Here is a 14377-nt window from a genome sequence, read left to right on the forward strand (position 1 = left end):
TAAAAAAGAAAATAAAATAAAATAAAATAAAATTATATTGAAAAATAGCACGCGCACATGGTTTGTTCTAGTAAAAGTAAAAATTTTTGTTTATAATCCTATTTAAAACGCGGCGCCATAAGGGAAGGGAGAAGACCTTAGCGTGCCGACCAATCACAGCGCTCCATCGATCGCCTGATTGCGTGCTGATAATGGACTATGTGACTCGTGCTACTGCGTACTACGAGGGACACGGCGAGCACGCGGTTCGAGTTCGAAACGAAGACGTCGAGGCATCCGTGCGTCGTAGCCCGTTTCTCGTATCGAATTCGAGGATTTGTGACGGTCGGGAGTGTCGTGGACTATCTCGCGAGTGTCCAGTGCGCGGAAGGATGACTCGACACGTGCTATTTGAGAGGAGGAGGAGACCCAGGAAGGGTATCCTGCCCCAGCGGAACAATCCACGGGTAAGTAGTATCAGCTTTCCTTCCAAATTACATTCTGAATTTATAATATAATTTTGTCATTTATCTGTTACAGAGCAAGAGGAACTCCGCTGCTGTGCATCGTTCAGTGAGGAATTAAAGTGCCGCGCGCCGATTACAGTGATAATACGAACCGCAGCCGGTTCGTCGGTCGTTTCGGGTGTGTCGCTAGTTTTCGGGCGTTGTTTTACGATTTCTTTTTTTACGGAAGTGCATTCGCGAGTGTCCAGTACGCGGAAGGATGGCTCGTCACGTTCCATCTGGGAGGAGGAGCAGGCTCGGGAAGAGCATCATGCATCGGCGGAGCAACTTTTAAGTAAGCATAAATTTTGTCTTTTTTAGAAAAGTAAAAAAAAAAAAAAGGCTTTACCTTTAAATTAATTTAAATACTAATATGTCTACATTAATATGTTTTACTTTATGTTACAGTCACCGGCAGAACTCTTCAACTCCGCTGAAGCTCATGCAGATTGGTAAGTTACATGATTTTTTTTTTTGTCGTTTGTAATTAGGATCTCTTAAATAATAGCGCGCGCATGGTTACTTTCAGCGAACTAAAAGAATACTTATCGAAATCGTATATTATTGTAATAAATATTCCGTAAATTTCTTTCTAAATCGCGTTCTATTTAAATAAAGATATACGTATAAATTATTTAATTAATTAGAGGAAAAAATTAAATGAATAGAGACATTTTGGCTAGAGGAGTAAGAAGTATTATATTAAAATAAAAACGTTGTAGATTTATATAATAAAATTATAAACATATTATTACATATATATACATATATATATGTATATATGTATGTATATATGTATATATCTATATATATATAGTGACATAGTCATGTCTTCTCAACTTATAAAACTATTTATTTATTCCTATACATATATATACATATGTATGTATATATATATATGTATATATATATATATATAATCTGTGACACAGATAAAAATAGTTCTTTTTTGAACTTTCTTTCAATAAAGTTCATTTATAAAGTTTCTACATATTATTTAGCACAACAGCTCATTTGTCCTTCTTTTTCTGTGCCCGTTTATTACCACAGCGTTGTAAAAGATCTGTAATAGGGGCTTTATGTTGAAATATAGCGACGAGTTGTGTACGTGCTTCATTCATGCCTTCGCTGATTAAACTACTGCGCTGCATGTTTCCCTTAATCAGTTCATTTACTCGTTCGAGTCCATCACTGTGTTTAGTTTTAACAGTTTGCTGCGATTCCAGTAGCATGAGCGTTGTTTTTAATTTTTCATGAACCTGTAAATATAATTCATACAAATATAATTCGCAGGCTGAATATAAGTAAAACATTAAAAAATATAGACAATCTAACGAGACGATATACCTGTTTTTCAAGGGCTGCAATATCTTCCATTTGTGTCGTAAGATGATAGATTTTCCATCCATTTAACTTCTGTAACACATGTTTTTGTTGCGCTAGTTCGGCAACTGTTGGTCTTCTTTCTTCACGAGGTCGAACGTCGCTAGGTCTTCTAAAATGGTGTAATCTGACTGTCCATTTGTTTTTCCAAGAAGAACCTAGAAACAAATAATGTAGGATTAAAAAGAACCAGGATAGAAAATATGAATACATATTAAAAAAAAAAAAAAAAATTAAAATATTTATATACCTAATAAACTCGGTACAGGCCGTGTCCGTATTGTAATTTCTGTTTGTTGAGTAGACGATTTAATATCACTTTGTACATTGGAGAATTGTCTTTTATCGGACAGCTTCTCTTTTGATTCTTCTTTGATCTCTTTCTTTAATTTTTCCTCCGTAATGAATTGCATCTCCTCCTCTGTACATCTAGGCTCAATTAATTCTACACCTGTAAGTTGTTGTTTTCGGGGCTTTTTTCTTGGTGACATTTCTAAGGTAGGATTAATAGTAATTCTGGATTCCTCGGGTTCCTCATCGAGACCTGGTGACGATGTAGCAGATACGGTTGTAGATCCAGAACTTTGGCATCCACCATCCTGATCTCCTTTCGGAGAACACGGTGGACTAGACATTGATCTACTTGATGCCAAAGATGTTAATACGGGAACTAAGTTTTTAGCTGCACCTGCAAGCAATTGTGACTCCCCTGTGAAATTGAAATTCTATAATGGATCTTCATTAAAAGATATAATTTATTAAGAAAAAAAAAAAAAAACTATTAAAGTACTATTAATCAAATTTATTATTAATTTTTTATTTTATTTTATATATGTATGATGTGTAAGAATATTTTTACATGTGTTACTTTAAATAAGTTTATTAATTTAATAAAATTATACCTTTAATTGGAGAACTATCATGATCTCTCTTTCTCAAGATGCTTGGTCTAGGAGATGCGTTAGGTTTACCATGAGATTCTTCGTATCCTGGTTCAACAACCAATCTCACCGGTTGTACTGAAGTCTGTCGAAATTGTGAATATGTTCCTAAAAAATCGAACAAAATTATTGTTTTTATCATAGAAAACAAGCAATTATTTTTATCGAGAAAAAAGAATGTTTAAGATAAAATAATTGTTATGTTTTAAATAATAATTTTACCTGTAGTTTCAAAAGAAAGATACGTAGTAGTTGTATGTGGTGGATGTATATACTGTCCTTGAACCGGTTGCGCAGAGCTTGTAACCGTACTGCTGTTGGTAGACGACATACGTAAATTAGCTTGCGGTGCTGGTTTGACTTGAACGGTTTGTCCAATATTTTGGGATTGTACGGGAGCGGCCTTGATCGGAGCTGACGCAGCCCTAACTGGTAAAGCAATCGGTAAAGGATGCAAAGACATTCCTGTAAGTTTTGCAACCGTGGTTGGAACCGTTTGCAGTATTCGCATTGCATTTGACTGTGTGTTCGTAGTTGTTGTAATTACTTGCGACACAGTATTCAGACTCGACAGAGACGTGACAGTTTGTACGACACGCGGCGCCGGTTGTGATTGAACCTGTTTACAATTATTTCATTTATTAATTTAAAAGAATTTTTTATTTAATGCAAAAAAAAAAAAAAAAAATACAACACCTACCTGTTGCGAAGGAATAACGATATGGCTAACAGTCGACGGTCCGGGCACCGTGTTACCACTAATTGACAATTGTCGAGCTACTGTTGGTTCCACCGAACCGATAGTAACTGAACCCGTACCGCTTATTCTATTGGTTGTTTCCACAATAGGTGTTGACACAGTTATACGTTTTGTCGTGCCCGTCGTAGTCAAAGGTCTGTTGGACTGCGTAGGCTAAACATTTGAATAAAACTTATAAGTCACAAATTATACATTTTTATTTTTTACATTTATGTGCAATCCAGAAAAGTTGTACACTCAACCGTCACGTATGCCTTCACCTCCGGGTCGAACGCATTGTGTCGATATTCGTGTACCATGACTCAATACTGTGTTTGACAACTGTAAGTTTTTAAAAGTGCTAAAAGTTTTTTAAAGTCATAAAAAAGTAAATAAAAAAAAATATGTAATATTACACTACTTACACATGTCTATAGAATATATGTATAATATAAATGTATGATTTACTTGAATTGCTTGTGCCGATGATCTGGTTGGTTGCGAAGTCTGTGACACAGTTACTACTTGCGGCGTCGGCGGTCGGTTTTGCGCAACTGGATGTCTGGTAAGATTAGTTTGTAAGACCGGCGTTATTAACCTGGACGGACTACCAGTGACCATAGTAGCTTGAACAGATCTTCCCTGACTGGTTGGTGTGATTAGTCTTGGTTGTTGTCCCGTGTACACAGTAGATGATGGCCTAGAAACTCTGCTAACAGAAGGTGCAGGATGTCTTTGCGACGCGTATAACGCCACAGATGTTGTTTTAGGTTGCCATTGAGGATTAGACATCGGTGTATTGCTAAAATATAACAAAATTACCCCATTAAAAAAAAAAAAAAATTATATTTTAGCTGTTTTAATTTTATTTTCTTGTATATATTCTAATTTATCTTTTTTAAATTTTTTAAATAATTTATATTGTCACATATAAATGTACCCTGGTCTAGTAGTAGGCACAATTTGTCCTGTATTTGTCCTGACAATAGGAGTGGCAACTGGAGTTGATCTGGGTACAGAAATATTGGCAACTGCTGCAGGTCCTCGCGGTACATGATATGTAGCTGGCATATTGACTGGATGCGTTATTTGCGTTTGTGGCGGATTTTGTCTTTCCACAGTACTTAACATTCCTGGTGATATTATTTTTACTGCAGGTCCCAAAGAACATAACTAAAAACAATAGATTTATTAATATCAATCCATCATAAAATGCCATGTATAATTATTAAAGTCCTCAATAAATCCTATATTTATTATTAAGATATATTAAGATTTATATTAAGATATATTAAGATATATTAAAATTAATATTAAGATATACTAAATCTTAATTCAACATATATAACATTAAATGTCTAAATAAATTTTATTACTATAAAGTAAAAAAAAAAAAATAAAAAAATAAATAAAAAAAAAATTAAATTTATAACATTAACACTTTTGTAAGCAATACAACATAATATTACAACATTGTAACTTCAATGTAATGTTAGATTTACCGCTGTTGTTATTTTACTGGTTTCTGCAGATGAGGTGGTACCAGAAGGTACCACAGGTTTCATTACAGACATTTTTGGATTCATATCCAGTGACACTGACTTGCCCACTAGGTTGCCAGGTGTTCCCACTGATCCAACAATAGTCTGGGTTGGCTGAATGCTCTGTATATTACTTTGAACCACACTCTGCACATTCTGTACATTCTGCACATTCTGTTGCATTGTAGTTAAGTTTTGGGCTACAGTTTGTACAATAGTCTCCGATAGGCGTTTATCACCTCCGCTACTCACAGTACTCATCGCAGTGTTCATAGCTGTGCTGTCAAAACAAAGCAAACGATGAATTGATTATACACTGACCGCACGTCGAGCTGTATTAGGAAAGTAATCCACAGTCCACAAAATTATTCGCGAGTCCTTTAAAAGGCAGGCGAGATATCTTTACGCGGGAGTTGACCAGCAAATAGCTCGAGACACATTTTCCTCATGATAGAGTAAGCCATCTGTGTGACGTTACTGCGGGTTGTTGTTTTATGTCAGAAGGGAGCATTGGTCCCGGGAATCAAACAACTTTAGAGGTTACGCCGCCTGGCTGGGCTCTTGCGCGGGAAAGGTCCCAAAAAAGAGTTGCTTTATCGACGATCTTGTGCGCTTCCAGGCGCGGTGGTGATCCACACGTTGAACTCCGGGTTGTTTCTTCATTTCGCTCACCGCGGCTAAGTGCCTCGAGCAGTCCGCAGCGGTCAACTGCCCGCGTAGCGTCGCCGCAAATACGCGCGTTTTACCTGCGTAGACGTAGAGGTCCCGGCCCGGGCCGACGTTGAATCACTCGTAGACCCGCGCACAATAATTCTCGTACATTTCGACTTTGCGGGCACTAGAATCGAGACGCGGCACATACCAGAGTCTGGGCGACAACGCTCCTAGCATCGCTACTCCGACGTTTCACGGCACAGTACGCCAGCACAATGTAGGCTGGCAGGCACCGTGCAGTGCGGAGAGGCGGCCTTTTGACGTGAACAAATGTTCCATTTACTGCGCGGCTCCCATATAGGAATTTTCTTCTCGGTCACTGCTTACAATCTAGAGATAACCAATCAGCGACTGGCTTGCAAAATTGAACCTTTACCTCGATCTAGATAAAATTTAATTTTACTTTACCTTTTATATACTTTTTCATTATTTTAAATTAAAAAAAAAAAAAATTAAGCAAATTAAATTGAGGTTAAAATTGATTTATATTAATTTGAGAAGACGAAACGAAAATTAATTGTTGGCCAATTTTACAGCGGTCACAGAACTCCCTAAGCGACCGGGCTGTCCGGAGTCCGGACGGTCCGGACACTCGCATTGCGTAGCACATGAGGGGCGGGAGGAAAGGGTGCTGCTACGCAACGCGACGTATGCACGCGCGAGCTGATTCAATTAAAATCGTAACAATTAAAATATCAAGACGCACTCGTCATTTAGATATAGATTTTTTAACAGTTTATCAATAGCAAATTTTGTTATCGAATCTGTTGCAATTCACAAGACCAAGAATTTATTATATTATATTTTTTAATTGCTATTTAAACTTGGAAATCTTCACTTTGAGATACCAATCTAACATCAAATTGATTTGTTTTGCTGCTGACTAAATTAATTATAATTAATGGCTAAACGAAATTAAATAATAATTTGCATTATATTCACAACTTCGTGATACATATAGAGAACATGTGTAAAGAAATTCCTTAGATTTCAATTTGTCTACATATATTTGACGAATACAGACTTTCCAGAATCGTATTTCATATCTTTTTTTTCTTTCTTTCTCTTGAAATCGAAAACCAAGAGTGCTTTATATTTACAGAAATTCTCAACTTTTACATCTTTACACGGCAGTATTAATTAACGATTGACATAATTACAATTAAATAAGAGAACAAATATGCGGACGTAATGTATATTTGTTCAACGATTTACACAATCGATATAAAAATTTGTCGATATTAGCACCAAGCTCGGGAACAGCGAATGTCATTCGTTGGAGGAACGAAGATAAAACTAAAATTATGCGAAATAATTTATGTATACGTATTTGTATGTCGCTACATCGTAGTTTATGTTACATGCATGGAATAGGTCTCTCGTTTTCGACGCATTACAATTTTCTGCGTCAATGGCCTTCGCAAAAAATTCCGTCTTTAAAAACGGACGTGCACTTTGCCACCTGACATCGACGAGTACTGTTTAAAGATCAAATATTTATATGTATAAACATTCGCGTGATCGTTGGAATTTAGACTGTTAAATCAGTAATGCATTAATTATTATTATTTTTTTTTTTTTTTCCAAATACGTTCAATCACTATCGGTAATATTCAATTTTTATTTAGTTGTTCGATTATTTGTGTCGTTATTATTAAAAAGAAAGTTTTAATTTTATACCAATAAATATATGTAACGTTACATCATAAATTTGCACGTTTATCGATATAAAGATACGTTAATCAAACAATATTTCGTCGATGGTATTGATGGATACTCTTAAAAGACATATTCATACGTAGCGATTGAAGATAGGTATTATATTATATAACTTAATCTCTTAATACTGGATCTCACAGAGTCCTGCTGTAGAGCTAATAATAATAATTTATGTCTTCGCGAATAATCTTGCGCAGTTCTTTGTATTAAAAATCTTCACGAGGTGTATTAAAGAGAAAAATTACTGCGACACATGTATAACGATAACATTAATAACTCGTCCGTCTTTCATATTTTATCCATATCTTTCAGTCATATTAGTTCTGTAAAACAGACTTCTTCAAAGCTGTATTCTACTCGTTTTATTCTCTTTTTCTTTTCTCCGTCCATCCAGAAGGTTACACGAAGAGTCAAATAAATTTATGAAATATTATTCTTGACGAGAATATATTAATACACGAGGTTATTACTGTGATTATTACTTTCAGATGTTCATGAAACTCGTTAACGATTGAATACATATTCTCGGTAGAATTATTTTTAATATATTAGCGATCTATAATTTCTCTTTTTTTCTGCTATCTATGAAATTGCAGGTATCTCAAAGTTCACGCTGAGATTTTCGGATTGAGCTAATTTAACGATAGTCGACAATTTTACCGCGACCCGAGCGGCTTCATCGAGATCGTCGATGGGTACAATTTTTAAACCTGCATTTGCGATCAAAGCCTTTGCTTCATCCACGTTAGTTCCCTAAAAAGCAAGAGCATATAGTTTTGAACAATTTCATAATTAATCACAATTTATTTGCAAAACAAAATGCAAAAGTTTACCTGCAATCTTACGACGACGGGAATTTTTAAACTTAATTCTTTAGTTGCGGCAATAATACCTTCTGCTATAACGTCGCATCTCATAATACCGCCAAAAATATTAACTAAAAGTGCATGAACCTGAAAGAATACATTTAATTAAATCATAAATAACATAAAAGCCAAAATCACGATTTTGTACACTCACTCGTGGATCAGAAGTAATGATTTTAAATGCTTCTTTCACCGCCGAAGTCGACGCGCCACCGCCAACGTCGAGGAAATTAGCCGGTTCGCCACCGTGCAATTTTATAATATCCATCGTAGCCATAGCTAAACCAGCTCCGTTTACCATGCAACCTATATTCCCATCAAGCGCAATGTAATTTAAATCGAATTTTGCTGCTTCGACTTCTTTCGGATCTTCTTGAGTCCAATCTCTCAGGCTGAAAAGCTCCTTTTGCCTAAACTCAGCGTTGTCGTCAAATCGGCATTTGCAATCCAAAGCGAAATCTATAAAACAATAATATAGACCTCGTAAAAACCAACCATTTTTTAACAAAATGTTATGAAAAGAAAGACGAGACGAAATTACAATTTCCATTGATGTCTTCGGCGAGAGGGTTTACTTCTAAAAGAAGCGCGTCCTTTTTGAGAAACATTTGATAAAGATTTATAATTATATTAGAAATATAATCCTTGACGTTATCCAGGCCGAGTTTTGTTACTATGCGTTCCGCTTGTTCCTTCGTAATTCCTTTATTGATATCGATAGGTTCGTACATGATGGCGCTAGGATTTGTAGCCGCGACTTCCTCAATGTTCACTCCACCTTGGCTAGAAGCTATTATGACGGGACCCTGAAATTAAAAAGCGTCCATTAGAAATTTATCTTTTAAAGTTACGTCGCCATCGAAGACGTTTCGTTAACTTACACCAAAGGCTCTTTCCATCATGACGGCAAGGTAGTACTCTTTACGAGGAAACATGCGTTGTGTGACCATCACGGCATTGCATATCCTACCGCCCTCGCCCGTTTGTTTTGTGATCAGTAGTTTCCCGAGCATCTGACCCGCCAACGACTTGGCCTCCTCCGGACTATAAGCAACGATGATAAGCAATATTTCAGGACCCGTCTCGAATACGCGTTGCATGCAATGTTATCGAAAGGTCCGTAATTACGTTTCACACATCTTCACTCCACTGACGCTCGTTCCCTTGAAGTGTCCCTTTCCTCTGCCGCCGGCGAGAACCTGGGCCTTTAGGACGAGATCTTTCGTTTTCAGGTCGGCGGCAAGTTTAGCTGCTTCGTCGGCAGTCTTGGCAACGCCAAACTTGGGTGTCGGTACGCCGGCTTCATTGAGCAAACTATAGCTAATGTGTTCGTGTACATTCAGATTCCTGGCTGGTTGTTTCACTAAGCTCGTCTTGCATGCCAATATCTGAAAAGGGATATGATGTAATCAGGTCCGGTGATAATTCATGTTGTTGTTTCGTTCAGATTACAATTATGGCAGGCACTCCTAGCTCTAGCGTCATTATGGTGATAAAATGTATGCCAAAGTTTACATTGTGTACATTGATCCAGGATACAGAAAGATAAAAGTTATTAACGATGTCAATAAAACAAGATAACATTAATCAATATGTGCAAATTACTATGTCACTATAAATCATATAACGGTTAAATATAAGTCTATGCTCGAAGGTCGAGTGGCATTGAAAGCTAAACCTATATGCTGCATCGCAGCTTCACATTGCGTTTTGGCAATGACCTGTTGTATACAGTAAAGTAAATTGTGTAATATTGAATGGCACATTTTGTTATCAGTTTTATTGCTGATATTTTAAACGCAAACAGGTTCGATAGCAACTTTGAAGCCAAGTTTCAAACAGCTATTTGTAAAATTAATTATTATTATAAAATATAATTTTTCGGACAATTTTACATTTTCTAAAACTACAGATGGAAAATCTTACAAAATAAGCGCATAGGTTTCGATGACCCTAGTGTTAGGAAAAAAAAAAAAAAAACAAAAAACATACGACTTTTTTAAATCGGAGGCTCCTATTACAAACTCGCGCGTCACCGACTTTGACAACTGGAACACGTGCGTCGTCGGGGCGCGCCCCGCACTTTGCCTACTCCTCAAGGCCGCGTTTCTCATCGCTGAAAATAAACTTGCGTTCCTGGCGAGAATAAGAGACGAGATCGCGAATCGATCAATGGCGCGGACGCGCTAAAAACGTCATCCATTTTCACGTACGATTTATACCGAGCGCAAACGACTCCGGTCGGCGTAAAACAATTATCGTTCCAAGGGAAGCGAACATAATCGTGCCGGTATCGAGGTGTCCCTCGCGCAGGCAGATCGCTCGGTCGTTCAATTCAATTCGATTGAAACGCGGTAGGCGAACAGGGTCCGCCAGTGGGAAACGCCGAGGGGACAGCGCGACGGTCGGTACTCCGATAAATTGCGTAACTGTCACGCCGATCTTCCGGAGGGCAAATTCCCGCAACGAGATTCTCGGCTTCGAATCGCACGCGACCCTGGCGCTCGATTTAGCAGACTACAGCTGTCCAATATGGCGATCGGCGACCTTCATTCCGTCTCGCTCGCACCCACTTGTTCCCTCTTTCTCTCTCTTTTTCTTTTTTTTTTTTTTTTCCTCTCCTCCTTTCTCCGTTCCTCGCGGTCGATTTGGAGCGGATTTTGAACACTCGGCGTGCTCGTTCGAAGCGGCGGGATTAACGCGCGCGTGGAAACACCCGTCGGCTTGACGTACCTTGGGGCCGCTCAGTCGGCCGAGATTCTCCGCGAGTGTGACCGCCCGCGACAACATGGTAGCCATCTTTGCCTGAACGACGGCCGTGGACTGCCAGGCGACGTCGGCGACGAGCCTCGCCGTCCTCCCCCTCGTGGTCTCCCACCCAAGCTTGACGTTTTTCACGCGCGATATATAACATGACGCCAAAGTGTTTCACGCGTAACTCGCGCCAACTCACGCGGTCCTCGTCAGGTTGAGTGCGTGATTATGCGTGTTTCGAGACGCGGATTATATTATGCCACTTGTCATTAATTAATTCTAATACGGCTCCCTGTTTGAATCCTCGTTTGAATTTTTTATTTGGAATTAATTAGAAAGACTTGGTCCTTCTGCGCGTTTCAACTCTTTCGTTTACGTTTCTTCTGTTCTTTTTGCAATTATAAATCTGATTTTGTATTTGATAAAATGTAATAACGCGAGCGCACGAAGTAGAAGAGACTTTAAATTATATTTGTATTGTTTTGTTAACTTTTGGATAAAGAATTAATTTTTAATTTATGTTACTTTGCTAATGTTAGGTAGAGATTTTTTTTTTTAATGTTTTGTTAAAGTATTGAAAGATAAAATTAAAAATAACGAAAATATACATCGAGATAATGCTTCTAACTCTAAACAACTTTTCAAATTAATTTAATTATCAATTAATCAATAAATAATTAATTAACATTGACGAGTAAAAACGTTTCCGCTAGAAAGGAAGCCAGAAAAACTACGCGCTCGTACCTCACCTCTTTTATCTATAATTAAATTACCACGCTGTAATATTCTTAAAATCGTCGGCATTTTGCCACCGCGTACATTCGTATGCAATAGAAAAATCAATCGTACAAGTCTTCTACATATACACATGTATAAAAAGGTGTATTCTGCCTAAACAAGTACAAAGTATATTTTATAAACTTTTTTCCGTAAAGTCGTTAGTTTTTTGCCTTTTCCGAATTCTTCGTCGGTGATTTTACAGTAAAAGTAATATCTAAATCCGAGGATTTTGCGATATTTATCATCGATGCTAATTTGACAGACGTCTCAGCTGCTCGAGCGAAATCTTCCACGCAAATTACCTTCACCTTGGCGTCTGATATCAATTGCTTAGCTTTATCGACATTGGTACCCTGCAAAAAGAAAACAGGCATATTGTTAAAAGAAGAAAAAAAAAAAGGGAAAAAGTAAAATAATAATTAATTAATGTAATTTAAAAGTAATTACCTGTAATCGCACGATTATAGGTATTTTCAAATCCAATTGTTTAGTAGCATCTATAATTCCTTGAGCGATTATATCGCATCTCATTATGCCACCGAAAATATTCACTAAAATAGCTTCTACCTAAAATAACATTTATATATTAATCCTTCGCCTTAATTTGACCGACTGTTTTCTTTTTACAAATAATTACATTTGGGTCCGAGGATATTATTTTAAAGCCTTCAGTCACTGTCTGAGTTGTAGCGGTGCCACCGACGTCTAAGAAATTAGCTGGTTTACCACCGTACAGTTTTATAATATCCATAGTGGCCATTGCTAGACCAGCCCCGTTCACCATACAACCGATATTCCCGTCGAGAGCTATATAATTCAAATTATATTTCTCCGCCTCGACTTCTTTCATGTCCATCTGGGTCGTGTCCCTCAAGGCAAACAGTTCCTTCTGCCGGAAATCGGCGCTATCGTCAAATTTACATTTGCAATCCAGAGCGTAATCTGCAGCAAAAAAAAAATATACAAGAGTATAACATGTTATTCAGTTTTATTATCGAAACGCTACTATGCGCTTTTGTTTCTTGTATCTTATCTCATTCGTTGTCGGCGTACATACATTCGCCGCAAATGTCTTCCGCGAACGGGTTGATCTCGAGCAGCAACGCATCCTTTTCAACGAACAATGCGTAGAGATTCGTAGCAACGAGCGATGCGATCTCCTTGCTGTGTCCCGTAAGTTCCAGCTTATCAGCGATGCTGTTCGCTTGCGCGGGTGTTAAACCTTTACTTATATCAATCGGCACGTACGCTATAGCTTTAGGATTCGTTGCGGCGACGTCTTCGATATTTACTCCGCCTTGTTTGGAAACGATCATCACAGGTCCCTTAAAAAGCCAGAGCGAATTTAGACAGAGTTATTCCACTTTGAAATAGTCACAGAAGTCATTATGTAGTCATACTCACATTGAAAGTACGCTCCAACATCACCGCCATGTAATACTCTTTACGTGGAAACATACGTGCTGTTACCATCACCGAATTGCATATTTTTCCAGTCGCACTTGTTTGTTTAGTCACAAGTACCTTGCCGATCATACTACTTGCCAATTCCTTCACCTGCTCCACTCTGTTACGAAAGAAATTATCGTTTCTTTTTTTTTTTTTTTTTTAATTTTTCCTTATTTCTACTATAAACTACAACTTTATCACGTACTCACGTGTCACACATTTCAACACCGCTGACATTAGTATCCTTAAATTGTCCCTTTCCTCTACCCCCAGCTAGAACTTGCGCTTTCAGAACGATATCCTTTGCATTCAGATTTTTGGCCAGACTAACAGCTTCGTCTGGAGTCTTTGCCACCCAAAAAGGTGGAGTAGGAATACCAGCTTCCTTCAACAAACCGTAAGCCATATGCTCGTGCACTTCTAGATTTCGTATTAGTTGCTTGCTGACCGAAGTCTTATGCAGCAACAACTGCAAAAAAAAAAAAAAAAAGAAAAAGAATAAAACAAAGTGTCTTGTATAAATGTATTCATATAATAAGTATATCATGACTTTATATGGAAGTAATTCAATCCCTTCGTGTAACACGAGTAACTTATCTTCTGAAATAGATATATCTTCATTACCTGTTTGTTTATTCTTCGCGCGCATGTTCCTACTAGGGATATCATGAACGACATGATGATAACAGCTCAATTTGAATATACCACGTATAATGTTTATTGCAATACATGCATCATCACTGGCGACGTCCACAATCCCTGTAAAATTACCAATAAGTTAAACATTTCATTTACAATTCTGATAATTACATTACACGAATCTTAAATTACTTACAAGACACTTATGAACGCATTCCGTTCGCATCCGTCATCACGACTGGCACTGAACCGAGTAGGCGATGAGCGCATTATTTTGCTTACTTCTTTTTTTATTATAAATGGTGATAAGTACCACAGCAATTTATACTCGGACGATACTTTATTTGCCACTACGATATGTGCTCGT

General features: G+C 37.6%; 2 protein-coding genes and 1 long non-coding RNA gene across 4 annotated transcripts; 1 reads left to right on the top strand and 2 right to left on the bottom strand.

Moving 5' to 3' along the window:
• Positions 1-148: 148 nt before the first annotated feature.
• Positions 149-1262, top strand: LOC139102251 (uncharacterized). The gene is made up of 3 exons (XR_011545673.1): positions 149-446; positions 520-780; positions 894-1262. It is a non-coding gene; the product is annotated as an uncharacterized lncRNA (long non-coding RNA).
• Positions 1263-1440: 178 nt separating this feature from the next.
• LOC139102021 (histone deacetylase complex subunit SAP130-A) lies at positions 1441-5814 on the bottom strand. Of its 2 annotated transcripts, none has more exons than XM_070655646.1 (9): positions 5051-5814; positions 4489-4721; positions 4017-4350; positions 3510-3722; positions 3032-3428; positions 2771-2917; positions 2119-2556; positions 1833-2026; positions 1441-1744 (listed from the first exon to the last, which is right to left on the bottom strand). In XM_070655646.1, the coding sequence occupies exons 1-9, from the start codon at positions 5360-5362 to the stop codon at positions 1496-1498; spliced, it is 2517 nt and encodes an 838-aa protein (XP_070511747.1). In that variant the 5' UTR covers positions 5363-5814; the 3' UTR covers positions 1441-1495. The 2 variants fall into 2 exon arrangements, with proteins under 2 accessions (XP_070511747.1, XP_070511739.1); XM_070655638.1 differs by having other exon boundaries at positions 2119-2577; positions 5051-5813.
• Positions 5815-6718: 904 nt separating this feature from the next.
• Positions 6719-14345, bottom strand: Scsbetaa (Succinyl-coenzyme A synthetase beta subunit, ADP-forming). Its single transcript, XM_070666573.1, has 15 exons — positions 14207-14345; positions 13996-14130; positions 13581-13840; positions 13327-13489; positions 12980-13247; positions 12560-12864; positions 12370-12489; positions 12084-12275; positions 11122-11316; positions 9517-9776; positions 9270-9432; positions 8930-9194; positions 8543-8847; positions 8356-8475; positions 6719-8275 (listed from the first exon to the last, which is right to left on the bottom strand). Exons 2-15 carry the CDS (start codon positions 14047-14049, stop codon positions 8105-8107), a joined length of 2841 nt encoding a protein of 946 aa, XP_070522674.1. The 5' UTR covers positions 14050-14130; positions 14207-14345; the 3' UTR covers positions 6719-8104.
• Positions 14346-14377: the final 32 nt, after the last annotated feature.

The sequence above is a fragment of the Cardiocondyla obscurior genome, linkage group LG01 (genome assembly GCF_019399895.1).
Source record: "Cardiocondyla obscurior isolate alpha-2009 linkage group LG01, Cobs3.1, whole genome shotgun sequence".
Lineage (NCBI taxonomy): Eukaryota > Metazoa > Arthropoda > Insecta > Hymenoptera > Formicidae > Cardiocondyla > Cardiocondyla obscurior.

Excerpts from the sequence above, each read along its gene's own strand:
- LOC139102021 (XM_070655638.1), bottom strand. The coding sequence starts at position 5,362 with ATGAACACTGCGATGAGTACTGTGAGTAGCGGAGGTGATAAACGCCTA. Across the intron at positions 3,429-3,509 it reads TCGTTATTCCTTCGCAACAG|GTTCAATCACAACCGGCGCC; the intron begins GTAGGTGTTGTA and ends AATTGTAAACAG. Across the intron at positions 2,027-2,118 it reads GCCTGTACCGAGTTTATTAG|GTTCTTCTTGGAAAAACAAA; the intron begins GTATATAAATAT and ends ATTTGTTTCTAG.
- Scsbetaa (XM_070666573.1), bottom strand. The coding sequence starts at position 14,049 with ATGTCGTTCATGATATCCCTAGTAGGAACATGCGCGCGAAGAATAAAC. Across the intron at positions 13,248-13,326 it reads TGTTGGAGCGTACTTTCAAT|GGACCTGTGATGATCGTTTC; the intron begins GTGAGTATGACT and ends TGGCTTTTTAAG. Across the intron at positions 9,433-9,516 it reads GGAGTGAAGATGTGTGAAAC|TCCGGAGGAGGCCAAGTCGT; the intron begins GTAATTACGGAC and ends CGTTGCTTATAG.